Raw genomic sequence first — 13,631 nt, forward strand, 5'->3', positions numbered from 1 at the left:
TGCCCAGTTGTCAGCTTAGAAAGGATGCTATCTTGCTCTCACAAATTGTATTAGTCCTGTCACTTAAAGAACATAAAAATAGTAAAACCCAAACCTATGAAGGGTTGTTTCTGCCATAAGTCAGCACTTTTAAACAAATGATAAAGTCATTGCAAAGGTTTTCCCTTCCACTTGCTCCAGAAAGAAAGACAAAAAAGTTAAGTTCAAGTCCAGTGTGGCGAGGGCTGTAAATGTCTGTTAGACGAGCGTTTGTGTATCGCCGACAGACGCACACAAACACATGGAGACCTCGCTCCCTTTCATAAAGCTTTATTTCACAGATCCCCCGTAACAGGAGGCCGAGGCAGCCGGGCTCATTATTCATTTACATACACTGTGGCCAGTCCTTACCGATTCTCCCCGTGTTAAATAACTCAGTAATTCAAGACAAAAAACAGCAAAACACACACGCACACACACAATGCTCAACTTAAGGTAACAATAACAATATCATAGCGATGGTAATAATAACAACCATTGTCAAATATTATGTATTTCCAGGATTTTATACTGCATTTTCTAAAATTTGTTACACAGTCAGTCATCTTTAAGGTGCACCATAAAATCTGCATGTGACGTTTCGGTAAAACTTGACAAAAATGCTGCACCAGAACACGCGGTGAAGACAGAGAATACTTAAGCTTTTTATGTTTTTTTTTTTTAAATGTTTCAGATGAGTTTGTTTGTTTGTTTTTTTCCAGCCAGTTCTGCTCCTCCTTGCTGTCCCACCGCTGTGGATACCGTGGATGTGGAATCAGCGCAGGTGAACGCTGGTTGTTTTGTTTGGCACGCTGTTTTATAAGCCGCTGTGGTGTGGCATGAATCTCATAGCTCAAGCAGAGACGAAAGGCGCGTCTTCGTGGATGTGTGGCGACTCACAGGACCTCTGCGGAGGAGGAAAAGAACAAAACCAGAAGCCTGAGTGTGTGTATCGTTCGTTTTATGTTTAATATGTTCGATGAAAATGAGACTCGTTGTTGAAGGGTGCCAGATTGATTTCGGATGAGGGGACAAGTTTTCAAAGATTGAAAAATAGGTTTTAGGTCCTAAATCCTGGGATTCTGTTCTGCCATGATCGATCACAGGAGCTTAATCGTCAAATTAATGAATTTCTCTATCTCAATAAATCATGGTCAGTCCTCCAAATGATCTCTGCTTATTGAAATCTTCATTAGTGCCACTGAAGTCGCCTGAGACTGAGCTATTGCTGCAGCCTTGCACGCTCATCTCTGACTTGATCGTTCTTGGTGGAAACCTGGCTGAACAGAGGTGCTGAGATGACGTGCTCCAGCCTGCACTTATCCCAGCACCTCTGGCCCTGTGGCAGGTTTCAGCAGGACGATGCTGCCTAAAGGACCCTAACTAAGACACACCCACTCCACTCCACACTGCTTCAGGAAATCATTCCTCCTGTTCTCCATATAACTGAACAATAATTCTTCTTTCTGCGACAGGTGAACTCACCCTTCACACACAATTCTGTGCAGCTGCTTCTTAGATTTATGTGTAAATATGATTTATTAATGTCATTTGAATGTTTCTCTTGCCCAACCTCAGTCTTCTTTTCTACTCTTCTTTAACTTAACCTCAATTTAATTTCCTCTGGCACATGCTGGCCCAACATGTTCATCAGAGGCGACTGTCATCCAGGAATTCCTCAAAAATAGATCCGGACGCTTGTGCAGATGATGTGCATCACGTTCAGAGAATTCCGTACCTCATATTAAACTCCTTCTATATTCTAATATTCTAATGTTCTTAAGCTAGCAGTGGTTTTATGTCTCACTTCTGCCACACTGGGTTTGGTCCTCGATTCTTATCCGAGGGTGGCGTGTTTTCTTGTAAAGTTTAGCTAATAATGGAGCTGCTGTTACCATGAGAAACATTCTTGTGCAGCTGATTTGTAAAAGTAAACCTACTCCTGCAACAATAACACAGTGTTGTTGGGCAGATACAGAATTGTAGCCTTGTTACATTAGCATGCTAATGTTTACCATATGTCTTAGAGTAGATGGGCAGGACTGATAAGCAGCCACCCTGTTGCTCACATTCCTGTTTGATGTTGTGTTTCTGTACCTGCGACATGCTGAGGCTTCATGGGGCCTGTTTTCATCAAGAAGGGCTCTCCTCCCTCGAACGCCATGATCGGCTCACTCACCAGCCCGCTCTGCTGCTGGCTGGGGTTACCGCTGCCGCCACTGTTGTTCAGTTGAATGATCTCCTCGAAGTCAGTGCCGTTGGCTGAGACGCCGTTTTGGTGCACGGAGGGCTGGACGCCGTTTACAACAACAGGGCTGGAAACGTTTTGTGCTGGGTTGAGCACCGATGCACTGGGGGCCTGCAGGTTTCCAGGAGCTGCAGAGAAATTCGTGGACAAGTAAAGGACATTAACAACCTTTTCAGATGTTTACAGAATCAGTCTAACATTTGGACACATCTACTTATTAAATGCAGCCTTTTCTTTAATATTCTTTAGTCTCTGTCATATGTAAACTGTTAAAATAGCCAAGATCTACCAAAATCTCAAATAACAAGATTATTGTATGTGCAGCTAATCGCTTTGAGACAAAACTTCATGCTTCCTTTTGCATTAAGAGGTCAAGTTTAGAGAGTTTTTTTCTACTTTTGGCTCTTTATGATTTCTTTGGGTCAGTAAAAGTAGTTTTCCCTAATGATCCAGTTAGGTTGGACATACTGGTGGACATACCGCCCACAAAACATTTCTGCTCATGCCTAAGGTGTCGCAGCTTAGACAAAAGTCCAGTCCTGGAACAGGAAGGGAAGAAGCTGATGCAGGAAACAGATACCGGAGGTTTTATCAAAGTATATATCTGCAGGAATCTCCTGCAGGGAAATCTGCCAATGTCTGTGTTTTGTGTCCGGTTACAACAAAGAGGAGGTACACGACAAGCCGAAACAACAGCACACCCTCCCGTGTCACAACAGAAGGAATAAACTGCCTTTTTATAAGGTCATCTCAGGTTTCACCACACTAACCTACTGTGGTGGCATGCACTAGCATTATATTAGCACTCCATTGTCTGGTGGAACCTCAAAGCCAAAGAAAGAATGCCCATTTATTATATACAGTATATTTCCTGGGTTAGTAATAGACCTTTGGGTTGGAAAAGCCCCAGGTGACAATCTCACAAAGGTGGATATAATCTTTGAAAAAGCCAAAGTAGAAACGTGTGAATGAGTACATGTGTTCTTTTGTGACTGATTTAAAGGTTGACGAGGGGTGACGGTTACCTTTACTCAGCTCTGCGTCCTTTCCGTTGACCTGAGGAGACGCTTTGACATCCCTCTGTGATTGCAAAGAGCAGAACAAGACTCGTGTTATTCCACAAAGGCGAGCAAGTGTTCAGTCTGGAGCCTGTTTCGAATGAATCACACCGACCTTATCTCCCGCATCGCTCTTCCGAGTCCTCTTCATGATCTCCTCGAGGCGCTGTGCAGATCAGACAGAGAGATCAGTGCTCTTGTTTTTCAGCTCGACTGTGAACTGTCTGTGACTTTCTGAACTCTCTACAGATGATATTTTTCTCTCTTTGGCCTCACCTTCTTCCTCTCCAGGCGCTCCTGCTCTTCTTTCTGGAAGTGCTTCTCCCTCTCTATGCGCTGACGCTCGGCCTCCTCGCGGGCTTTTGCTTCAGCTTCCTCCCTCTGAAATAAAGAAGATACAAATATGAAGCAAGTTTAAACGTTTTTCACAGTAAAACTAAAGAAAAAGAAGAATAAGCGTCCCTCCTGCTCTAAATCTTACCAAGTAAAAGTTAAAGGTGACCGAGGGTTCAAAAGGGAACGGGATATTAGCCTAACACTGTCCGCACAGCTGTACAACATATTATAGGTAGTGTAAAGGTAGATTTAATAAGAAAACTTTAGTTTAAATGTACCTAATAAAGTAACATACAGGTAGAAATAAAAGAGAGGCTATATATGAAACATATTTTCTTGTATTTACAAAACAATGCACTATGACTTTTTGATGTGACTACAGCTGGAATAAGCTGTGATAATACGGCTGCAGTTTGGGGAGGGCCTCGGAGAGGACTGGCAGTGCCTACTGGGCCAGTAAGATCCCCACTTTCTGAAGACAGCCATGAGAAAGGACATTTTCAAAGCCAAAGCAAAAGCCAGAGTACCCAGAGAGAACCCACACAAACTCCACAAAAACTCACGCCAGCCTGATGGTGGACCTGAACTCAGACATTTTTGCTGTGAGGCAACAGTGCTAACCACCGTGCCACCATGCAACATAATGAAAATAGCAAATTAAATAAGCAAACAAGCTCATTTGTGCTATAAACGCTGCGGTTTATCTGGGTGATTGTGGCTGTAACAAAGCTGTTTTTTAACCCGACTCTTCGGCACTTTGAGGCTTTCATCCAGAAGAAAGAAACTCCCTCTGCAAAGGCTGTGAGCTGTCAAATAATATTAAACCAGCCACCTGTTGCATATGTAGACAATTAAAAAAAGAAAGAAAAAAGCTTCTTCGAGCATGACAGATAATGCTTGAGGCCCTTTCTTGCACACATCTTTACATTTTGCTAAAATATTTCAGTTTTGAGTCAATAATTGCTTCAAAAATATTTATGAGACTGACTTCTTATAACCATCTGACACTTGTCATGTGTGCTGCAATCAGCAATCATATGTTGAGTGAGATGGGGCTCCTTACACCATTAAAAAAACATGCAAATGAAACCAACTGACCACCAGGGGGCAGCACCTGCTCAGCGTGGTCTGCAGGTCTGCAGCCTTCAGGTCTGACCTCATATTATTTAACCCCCATTACATATTTGACTGGATATTTAAACACACGTATGTTTAAAATGCAGCAGTGAAAACAACACAAGGTGTCGTGAGGTGCAGCCAGCTGTTTTTTAAATCTTGCCTGCATCTTCCCCAAGCCCTGCGCATTTTCAGACCATTTAGCTGAACACTTGAGCGAAATGACCTCTAAAAAAATATGAGGCCACTCCACTGTGAAGCAAGCTCGCTGTCAGGGTGGAACAATGGCCTGATTGAGAGGAGCAGGGGAGTCGAGACGAGCTGAGTGCTTCAGGCATGGCGCGCACTGACGCTGCTTATCCAGAGCCGAGCGACCGAGACAGAGGCAGCACAGGCCCGTCGCTACCCTCCACCATCACAATGGCTCCCTCATCGCCATTATGGAGGTCACCAGCTGGAATGTGCCCACAGCAGACAAGGGCCCTCTGACTGTTAGTGCTCATGAGTGACAGCAGCACATACTCATACTCTTTAATCTGCCCAGATGCCAGACAGTCACAGAGGCTGATGTTTGGGCTCACAGCAGCACAGTTTCCTGCACATTAATCTGCCCAGATGGTAAATGGGCTTACTGCATGTGGGGATCACTGGGATTCATGGTGGTTAATGGAAAATTAAAGTGGGGTTTCACACCAAAGGGTATTTACAGTGGAGTTGATGATCTGTCAGGAACGGGTGTCTGATTCTCACTGGATTACCACAAACACGCCGAAGGGGTTAAAGGATAATTCTGGTTTATTTCAACGAAGTGTATTTCCCACTAATGTGTCCATTGTAGCTCTGTGGGTCACTCTGGATGTATACTATAAAAATGTTCTGATGTTTCAGAACATTATGGCCCAAGTCCATGGAAGCTCGTTTCAACCAGTGATCTCAAAATTTCAACTGACACAATAACTTGAAATTTTGAGTTATTACTCCAAAACCTTTGGAAACAAGCTTCCATACATCCAGTAGACTTCCATACTTTCCCCTTTGACTTTTCTCAGTAATTATGCCTCTGAGCATTTAAATTTAGGGAGAGAAGAGCTCTCAATCAGACAGCACAGCACTGAGATTTTTTAATTTATTGCCTTATTGCTTTTTGATCAGCTTCTAAGTTTCTCTTTTTGCACTGTGATGCTTATTTCCTCATGAACACCCCACCTAACACTTTATTTTTTGCCCATCATGTTAAAGCTTTGTTCTGCACCTAACTCGCACATCCCTGCCTTCTCTCCTCATGTCCTCTGGCTTTTTCCTTTTTCATTAAGTCGCACCTTCTCATTTCCTTTGCCCTACTGCCTGTGACCTGAAAATCAATCTCAGAAAGGATGTCTTGAAATCCTTGAATGTATGTGGAGGACAGAGGGGAGAGGAGGCTTGCAGGAGGAGCCATAATCGAGGATGCACAAGTGGATCCTTTGCACCCTTCAAAGTATGAAGAAACAGCTCAATGCTGAAGGCAGACAAGAGACCTCAAGAGAAGTGGTAAACTTTGGCCCATGTGTGCATTTTATCATATTACGGTTATCATGGTGTGATGGAAGGCAACTCGAATCATTGTTCCCCTCCTGAAGCCTTTGTGTGGACTAAATGAAATGTACTGAAGCATATTTATACCAGAATCTATTAATTTTTTTACTGACTTAGCTTAAAGCCCGGGACTAAACCACCATTAAACCCAGCGTTCCTACCTCCTGGACTCACGTATGCACTGGTCTTATTCAAGTTGGAATGACATAATCTGCAGCATCTTAATAACTCCTGTCATCACCCACCTGTCTCTGCAGCCTCTCGTTCTCCTCCTGCTCGACCTTCGCTCTCTCCTGCGCCTCCTTCTCCTCCTGAGCTCTCCTGGCTTCGTCTCTCAGGCGCTGCTGCTCGGCCATGAAGCGAGCCTCCTCCTCCCTGCGCTTCCTCTCCTCTGCCTCCCGGGCCCTTGCCTCCTCCTGCAGGATCCTGAGGAGAAGGTTCTGCGTTACAAGCTGCATTCGCATCAGCGGTCTGTGGCGCCCTCTCCTAAATAATATCTTTTTTGAACGTGTGCCTGAGATGATGCATTTTATTATGTTGTAGGTTTGCTGACATTAAAGCAACTGTGTTGCTTTAATGTTTTGTTTACTAGTGAGTGTCTATTTGGGTTTAGATCACAGCACAATGTTAAGTGTTTATCCAAAATCTGCCTTACAAACTCAGGAAAACATGGTCTGTCATGCATTGTGTTATCATATTTTATGAGGCACACAGTCTGTGTGGACAGCAGGTCTCACTTCTTCTTTTGCTCCTGCTCCAGACGCTCCTGCTCCTCTCTCTCCCGTTGCTCTCGGGCTTGTCTGCGTTTCTCTGCGAGGACGCGAGCGGCCTCCTCTGGGTCGTTAGTGCCTGCCGACGGCCTGCTGCTGGCCGGTGCGGCCGGGGTGGAGGCGGCAGCAGGTGCAGCAGAAGGAGCGGGATTGCTGACGGTGGTCGCCGCAGGTTCTACGCTCGGTACAGTTGGAGACGCTGCTGATACGACCGGCGGGCTGGGAGAAAGAGGAGTGGCCGGTGCGGAGGACACCACGATGGCAGGAACGTTACCCGGGGCTGATAGAGAGGCGAGAAAGAGACGTTTTAACAGTAAGGTCTGATTTAGCATTTAATCAATTTTAAAGCTTCCAGTGTTATAAAGGAAGCCACACAGCGCAGATCACAGCGACAGCGTGAAAAGACATTTTGTCAGACACCATGAGCGAGTACGTCAATCACGCCTCACCACTTTCCTCCTCTTTAAACAAAAGAGCAGCTTCAACATGACGGCGTACTGACAGTCCTCTCCAGACATTTTCTAGATCTATGGTTGTTTCTGTGATTTACACACATCTTATTTGTCACCACAAAGCTGAATCACGTTCTATCACAAAACTAAAGCTGAATTTAAAGATGGCTGCATGTTTCAGCTTCTGTTTTCTTTATCGTTTTCACTGAATAGATGCAATCGGGAATGAAGGAATTATAGATTTGCCTACAAATTGAGCATGACTTGGATGCTTCAATCAGAAATGCACGTTAAAACTTCTTATTAACATCCTCCTGGATGCAGGCTTGAGCATTTGATTTCGACAGGACATCGGTGAACACTCTAGGGTGAGGATTGTGGTTTTATTTTTGCACGTTTCACGGAAGAGTCACAAAACTGTCACTAAATTAATCGTCAAGTTCAGTTCCTGATGCATTCAGGTCACTGTAAGCTGAGCTTACACACACACACACACACACACACACACACACACACACACACACACAGATTACTGCATGGTGAATGTCAGCCAAAACCTCCAGGTCACCTTGAAGCCACAGACATCATCAGCGTGATACCCACACTCACTCTTTTTCTCCTCTGAAGTGTCGGGCTGCTGGGGTTCATGGCCCGTTTCCACGGTGACAGCAGAAACCGCCTGGGGCTGCACTCTGGCAGGCGTCTGGGCCCGTTTCGGTCGGGTCTTGATGCCAGGAGGAGGAGGCGTTTTCTTGCCCGAGGCGGTCTTCGTGGCACCTGTTGCTGGCACCAGTGGGGACAGGGGGCGACTTTTGGGGGCGGCAGGTGACGGAGGTCTGTTTTTGGGCCTCAGGGTGCTGAGGAGCAGACAGGAGGTGAAATATGAGCAGAACGAGTACCAGAGATGAGAGAGAGGGGAGAAACGACATTTCAGATCAGTGCAGGAAAAGGTAAAAAGGTTCCCAGCGCTCTACATAAAAAAACAAAACTAGGTCATGTGGAAGTTGGGAGTGACTCAATGTGAAACTCCACATTCAGCCGTCATGAATCTCTGCAGAGAGCCGTCATTTCCTCCTGTGATCATTCACTCTAACAGACCTGCTGCTAGAGTCCAGCAGCGTCTCTTTTAAACGTTAGGTTACTCCACCTTCGACCATCTGCCACACATTAATCTGCTCCAAGGCTAAAGCAGTCTATCTCCCAGCTTCTCGCCTAAATTAACACAGAGTTAATTAACCGTTTGCTTAATAAACCACAGTTTTTGGACATATTTATCTGATGTAAAGCAGGTAATCTGCTGCGATACCTGGTCTCTGGCCTGGATCTCTGGATCGTGGTCGTAGGCGATGCCGTCTGTCTTTTCTTCTGCACTTTCTCTTTTGTGAGAGCGCTCTTCTCTTTTTCATTCTCTCGCTCTTTGTCCTTCTTCTCTTTCTTCTTTTTATCCACCTTGAAGGAAGAGATGAGACAAATAACCAGTTTTTACCTTATTATATAATCGTGTAATTTAAATCCTGCTGGAGCTGGAAAATGAAACCCAGTTCATTATAGCTGCAGTCTTCTGAATGTTATTAGGTATAATACTTTTCATAAGGTTTGTGTGTGATTCATGCTGTGTGCTGTAGAAAGACTCAACAATAGACTCAGTCACCTTTTTCCAATTTGCTTTCCCCTGTTTGGGTTTGTTCGTTATTTGTTAAGTTGGATTTGTTATTCAAGGTTTTCTCTGCATGTAATGTTTGACACCATCCAGTGATGTTTTTATAAAAGGAAGTTTTGTTATTTCTGGGCTTCATTTACCATCCATGTTCATCGAATCACCTCCTGGACAAAAAATGTCTCGTTAGCTGTTGTTTTTATGGCATTAACTGGAGCGTTAAAATTAATTTTACTCCACTGAAAACTAACTAAAACTTTTACTACTCTGTGTACTCTGTACAAGCTATTTTAGCTCCTCCCCCTTTAAGCCAACTGCCTTCTGACTGGCTGCCCCTCACAAGTAGGTTTAAGCAGATGGTGGGTGTGGCCTCTATGGCTGAGATGACCATAATAGGGCTGTCACTCCTGTCACTCATCATTCGAATCCTAGAGTGGAAAATTCTGTCTGAAGATGATGACTAGTGACCTCTGACCTGATCTGAAACTTTGGTCCATTATGACAGTTTTGTTACGATGAACAACACACAACAATTATTTATATGAAGTATTGATTAGAATATGATTAATCCTGATGCAGATTTCTGTTACCATAGCAGGATATCAGGGCTACTTAGTGAAAATGATAATATACTCAAAAACTGTTTAATCCTAATCACGCTCTCCTACCGGGGTGGAGTTTCGGCGGCGTTGGCGCTGGGTGATGTCCGGCGTGCTGGCCGAGGAGACCCTCCAGCGCTCTGCGGTGTTCTGGTGCGGGTGATGATGGGAGCAGGCGTTCAGCGGGCTGGCCGAGGCTGAACGGGAGCAGTGGTGAGAGTCTGAGTGACAAACAAACATGCAGAGAGCGGCAGCAGGGCCGAGGTCACACACACATACAAACACACACCATGCAGGGTGGTAAAAACCCCACGGTGAGGCCACACGGCGAACACGACATGCTGACCCTGCTGACCGACAAAGTGACGGAAGCCGAGCTGAAGGTGACGGATTGATCACACTCAAAACACAATCAAATTTTATTGCTTTCCATTGTAGCTTTATATTTAATTAAAGCATCTTTGCACTTTATGAGACAACACTAGCTCGAGCTACATTTCGCCTCATCAACACTGAATATGAGTTTTACTTAAAAATAGAACAAAATTCTGAAAAAGTAATAGAAATGCACAGATGATGGAGGCCATGTCTTAAAGCTCATGTCTTCCAGAAGGTTTTGGACAATGACACATGTTTGGTAGTTTTGCATCTGTACACCAAGTCAGTGGACTTTAAATCAACCAACCCAGATGTGAGCCAAGTGCAGACTTTCAGCTTTAATTAAAGACATTTAATAAAACTAACTGTCAAGCAATTACTGCCATTTTTATAAGTAGTCCTTCATTTCCAGAGGTTCAAAAGTACGTAGAAAAACTCACTTATGTTTAAATAGAAGGATCATATCCTGGTTGTTTGACTTCGGTGGTGTACAGAGGGGAAATTACAAACTGTCTCTGTCCAAAACCCTGTGGACCAAACTGTGTGACCAAAAGCTCCAGAAAGAAAACAATAAATGTCAGGTTCAGATCACAGAATATATCTTTTCTGTCACTGTGTCCGATTAGGTGAATGTTACATCATAAATTAATGTTGATCTCCAACCAATCGTAGCTTGGCTCTCATGTCATGTTACTGGGCAGAAAAAAAAGGGACAAACAAACTAAATAAACAATTATGCAACAAGTGACAGATACTGGCAGTCAAAAAAATATCGCAAGAGAGGCGAGTTTGCTTTTTACTTCACTTTGTTTAAGTACCTACTTACAAAACTATTACTATCTCTTATGTTAATGGGTTGATTTTTAACGGGTCTTTTATCCATGAAAAGGCTGCTTTTAGTATTTTTCTTTTGCCTTCTTTACAGCATACCTCTCGTTCTCAATCTAACAAAATGGTAATTGGAATCTCACAGGAATTATCTAAAAGATCTATAAAAAGTTGTTATGTTAACTTCTTTTTACTGAGAAGTATCAGAATAGAGCTCTCTAAAATAAATTTGTTCTATTTATTTTTTACTTTAATATCATGAACTACTGTATGGTTACATTTGTGGTGTTACGGGTCAATCTTGACCCATGTTTTCAATTCCATGCATAGCTCGTATTCATATCAAATCAGATTATGTAGTATTTGCTTGGATTGCTGGACATGTATCGCCATAAGGAGCATTTTCCTTGGGGCAAAATCTTCACCCACTGTCACCTCAGGCTCTGGGTTGACCTTCCGTGAAATGAGCTGCACACATCTTTCCCATACATCCCTGATGGGAGCAAGCTCATCAGATAGTGCTCTAGTATCTCTGTTGTAAAATCTGCTGATATTATTCAAAAGTCTGAAGTAACATTGTTGCCTGGAAAATAGTTCTGCCTGTCGATGTGTCCCAGAGACTGTCAGTGATCTTGTTGCTTGCTGTGTTCACTCCAGCACACCGTCATTCCAAATGTGTCATGGACTGCTTACATCCATGACAACAGTACAAGGCCTCCAACAGATGTTACCACTTTTGGATTTGTATGTTTCGGCAGGAGCAGCTCACACTCCAAGCTATGGCAAGGATTAAAAACAATCTAACAGCTTTGTGTTTTGTTGGCACTGGTTGACATGAAGGGATTTACGACCTCATCATCGTTCATTTTTCTGTCTGTATCATTCAGACTGAGAAGTTTTTGTGATGATATTGTGTAGAACTCGGCATAAATGTACCACGAAGTAAACCAAGGCACAGTTTAGGACAAACATACCACATGCTCCACAAAGGATAAAAAGAACGGGGGAAGATTAGGATCTTATTCCGTTTTGTTTGATTCACAGCAAACAAACTCTTTCCCTTTTATGAAAGGAATGAAAAAAATCACTACAGACAATAAGACGTGTGTGCACAGGAGCAGAGGTTAAGCAGAGTAAGGGTAGAAAGGTATAGCAGGTGTCTTACACTCACGAGAGTCGCTGTTGTTGAGGAGGGTGGCGGCGCTGCGGCTGCGGGCCAGGAAGGACAGCGTCGGCGTCATGAGCCGCTCCACGATCCGGCTCTCCCACGGGCTGAGGCGCAGGCTGCGGGCTGACACAAGAGGGCGCTGTCAGTGTCGAGTTAGTGTTACAGCAGATACTCCTCTTACACACTAAAAAACCTCCCACTTTACACTTTCACGCACACTCACACACCCTCTCTACATCCGATGCAGAGTGGAGTTTTTATGCTGCATTCGTGTGCTGCTGAAAACCTCACGAAAACACACACATGAAGCCGGATGAGGAAATGTTACCTGGTTATGATGTAAACACCTGTAAATAAACACCTTCATCGTGTGTTTATTTAGCCAGACAAACCCTCAGACCGTCAATGTGTTTGTGTCTTCAGGGTTTGAATTCTCAGACAGGAATAAAATGCAGATTAGTCCACAGGATTTTACACGAGTTTCCACCTGCACCTGAATGCAAGCTCAGCTACGGAAACATTTCTGGGAAGCATCAACGCTCACTGGTTGATTCGAATATCAGCAGGTGGAACCAAGAAATTAAATATGATTAAAATTCAATTTTTATTTGATTTATAAATACTTTATTCCAAATCGCTTTGTACAATAAAATCTGTTCTTTTTGTTGGGGTTTGGTTCCCAGCATCCTGTGAGTCAAAAGCTCTGTATGATATCAAACAGGCATATTATTTACACGATCACCTGCACACACACCTATAAGCGAGTGCAGAAGCCCCACCCACCTGCTGTTCAAACCTTTGGTTTGCAACAGGCAGCCAATCAGAGAACGTTCTCCAAAGAGTAGATAATAATGGATAAACTGGAGGCCTAAGAATTAATATATGATTTAAAGGTAAAACTTCAACAGGAAGAAATAGAGCAACTGTAGGAACTATTTTCAACAGCGGATTAATACTCATTTGGTGTTCTGGAGGGAATAGTTTGTGGCAGCACTCTGACGGTAAAAAAAAACTGCATGTCACGGAGATTTTGAGCAACAATGGAGCCCCATAAAGCAGTTTATTCATGGGATTTGTGAACAATAGGAAAAATAGGAAATCCCCAGACTCCTGAGCTCAGTGCTTCTTTAGCTCTGACCGCTGAGGTTTAACTCATCCAGTGAGTCTTACTGCTGCTGAGAAATGTTTGGTCAAACTCCAGCCTGCCTTTCAGACATGATGAGACTCAACACTGAAGAGAAGTCGTACAGGATGAACGCCTGAACATGTTGTGCACAAAGACATCAAATATTAAAAAAAACAAAACCCACACACACAGAGGAGTGTCCCCAGTTCATTTTTACGACTTACTACTCAAAAACAAAGGTAAGACCCACTTTGGCCATTTACACGACCCCACACTAACTGCTAAGGGCCCTCAGAGTTTTC

General features: G+C 43.7%; 1 protein-coding gene across 11 annotated transcripts in view; it reads right to left on the reverse strand.

Annotated features, from left to right (window-relative positions):
• Positions 1 to 285: 285 nt before the first annotated feature.
• LOC113014550 (MAP7 domain-containing protein 1-like) overlaps positions 286 to 13,631 on the reverse strand; it is a 54,634-nt gene continuing 41,288 nt past the window's right edge. For 4 of the 11 annotated variants that reach the window (XM_026156159.1, XM_026156164.1, XM_026156155.1 and 1 more), the window contains 11 exons: positions 12,201 to 12,326; positions 9,899 to 10,050; positions 8,880 to 9,022; positions 8,177 to 8,430; positions 7,089 to 7,401; positions 6,597 to 6,777; positions 3,601 to 3,705; positions 3,440 to 3,490; positions 3,292 to 3,346; positions 2,116 to 2,394; positions 286 to 925 (listed from right to left, as the gene is read on the reverse strand). In XM_026156159.1, the coding sequence (XP_026011944.1) occupies positions 915 to 925; positions 2,116 to 2,394; positions 3,292 to 3,346; positions 3,440 to 3,490; positions 3,601 to 3,705; positions 6,597 to 6,777; positions 7,089 to 7,401; positions 8,177 to 8,430; positions 8,880 to 9,022; positions 9,899 to 10,050; positions 12,201 to 12,326 (1,670 nt within the window). In that variant the 3' untranslated portion in view covers positions 286 to 914. The remainder of the gene's footprint in view (positions 926 to 2,115; positions 2,395 to 3,291; positions 3,347 to 3,439; positions 3,491 to 3,600; positions 3,706 to 6,596; positions 6,778 to 7,088; positions 7,402 to 8,176; positions 8,431 to 8,879; positions 9,023 to 9,898; positions 10,051 to 12,200; positions 12,327 to 13,631) is intronic. The other 7 variants (XM_026156166.1, XM_026156158.1, XM_026156165.1 and 4 more) reach the window with 5 other exon arrangements.

This window comes from Astatotilapia calliptera, chromosome 22 (assembly GCF_900246225.1).
Source record: "Astatotilapia calliptera chromosome 22, fAstCal1.2, whole genome shotgun sequence".
Classification (NCBI taxonomy): Eukaryota; Metazoa; Chordata; class Actinopteri; order Cichliformes; family Cichlidae; genus Astatotilapia; species Astatotilapia calliptera.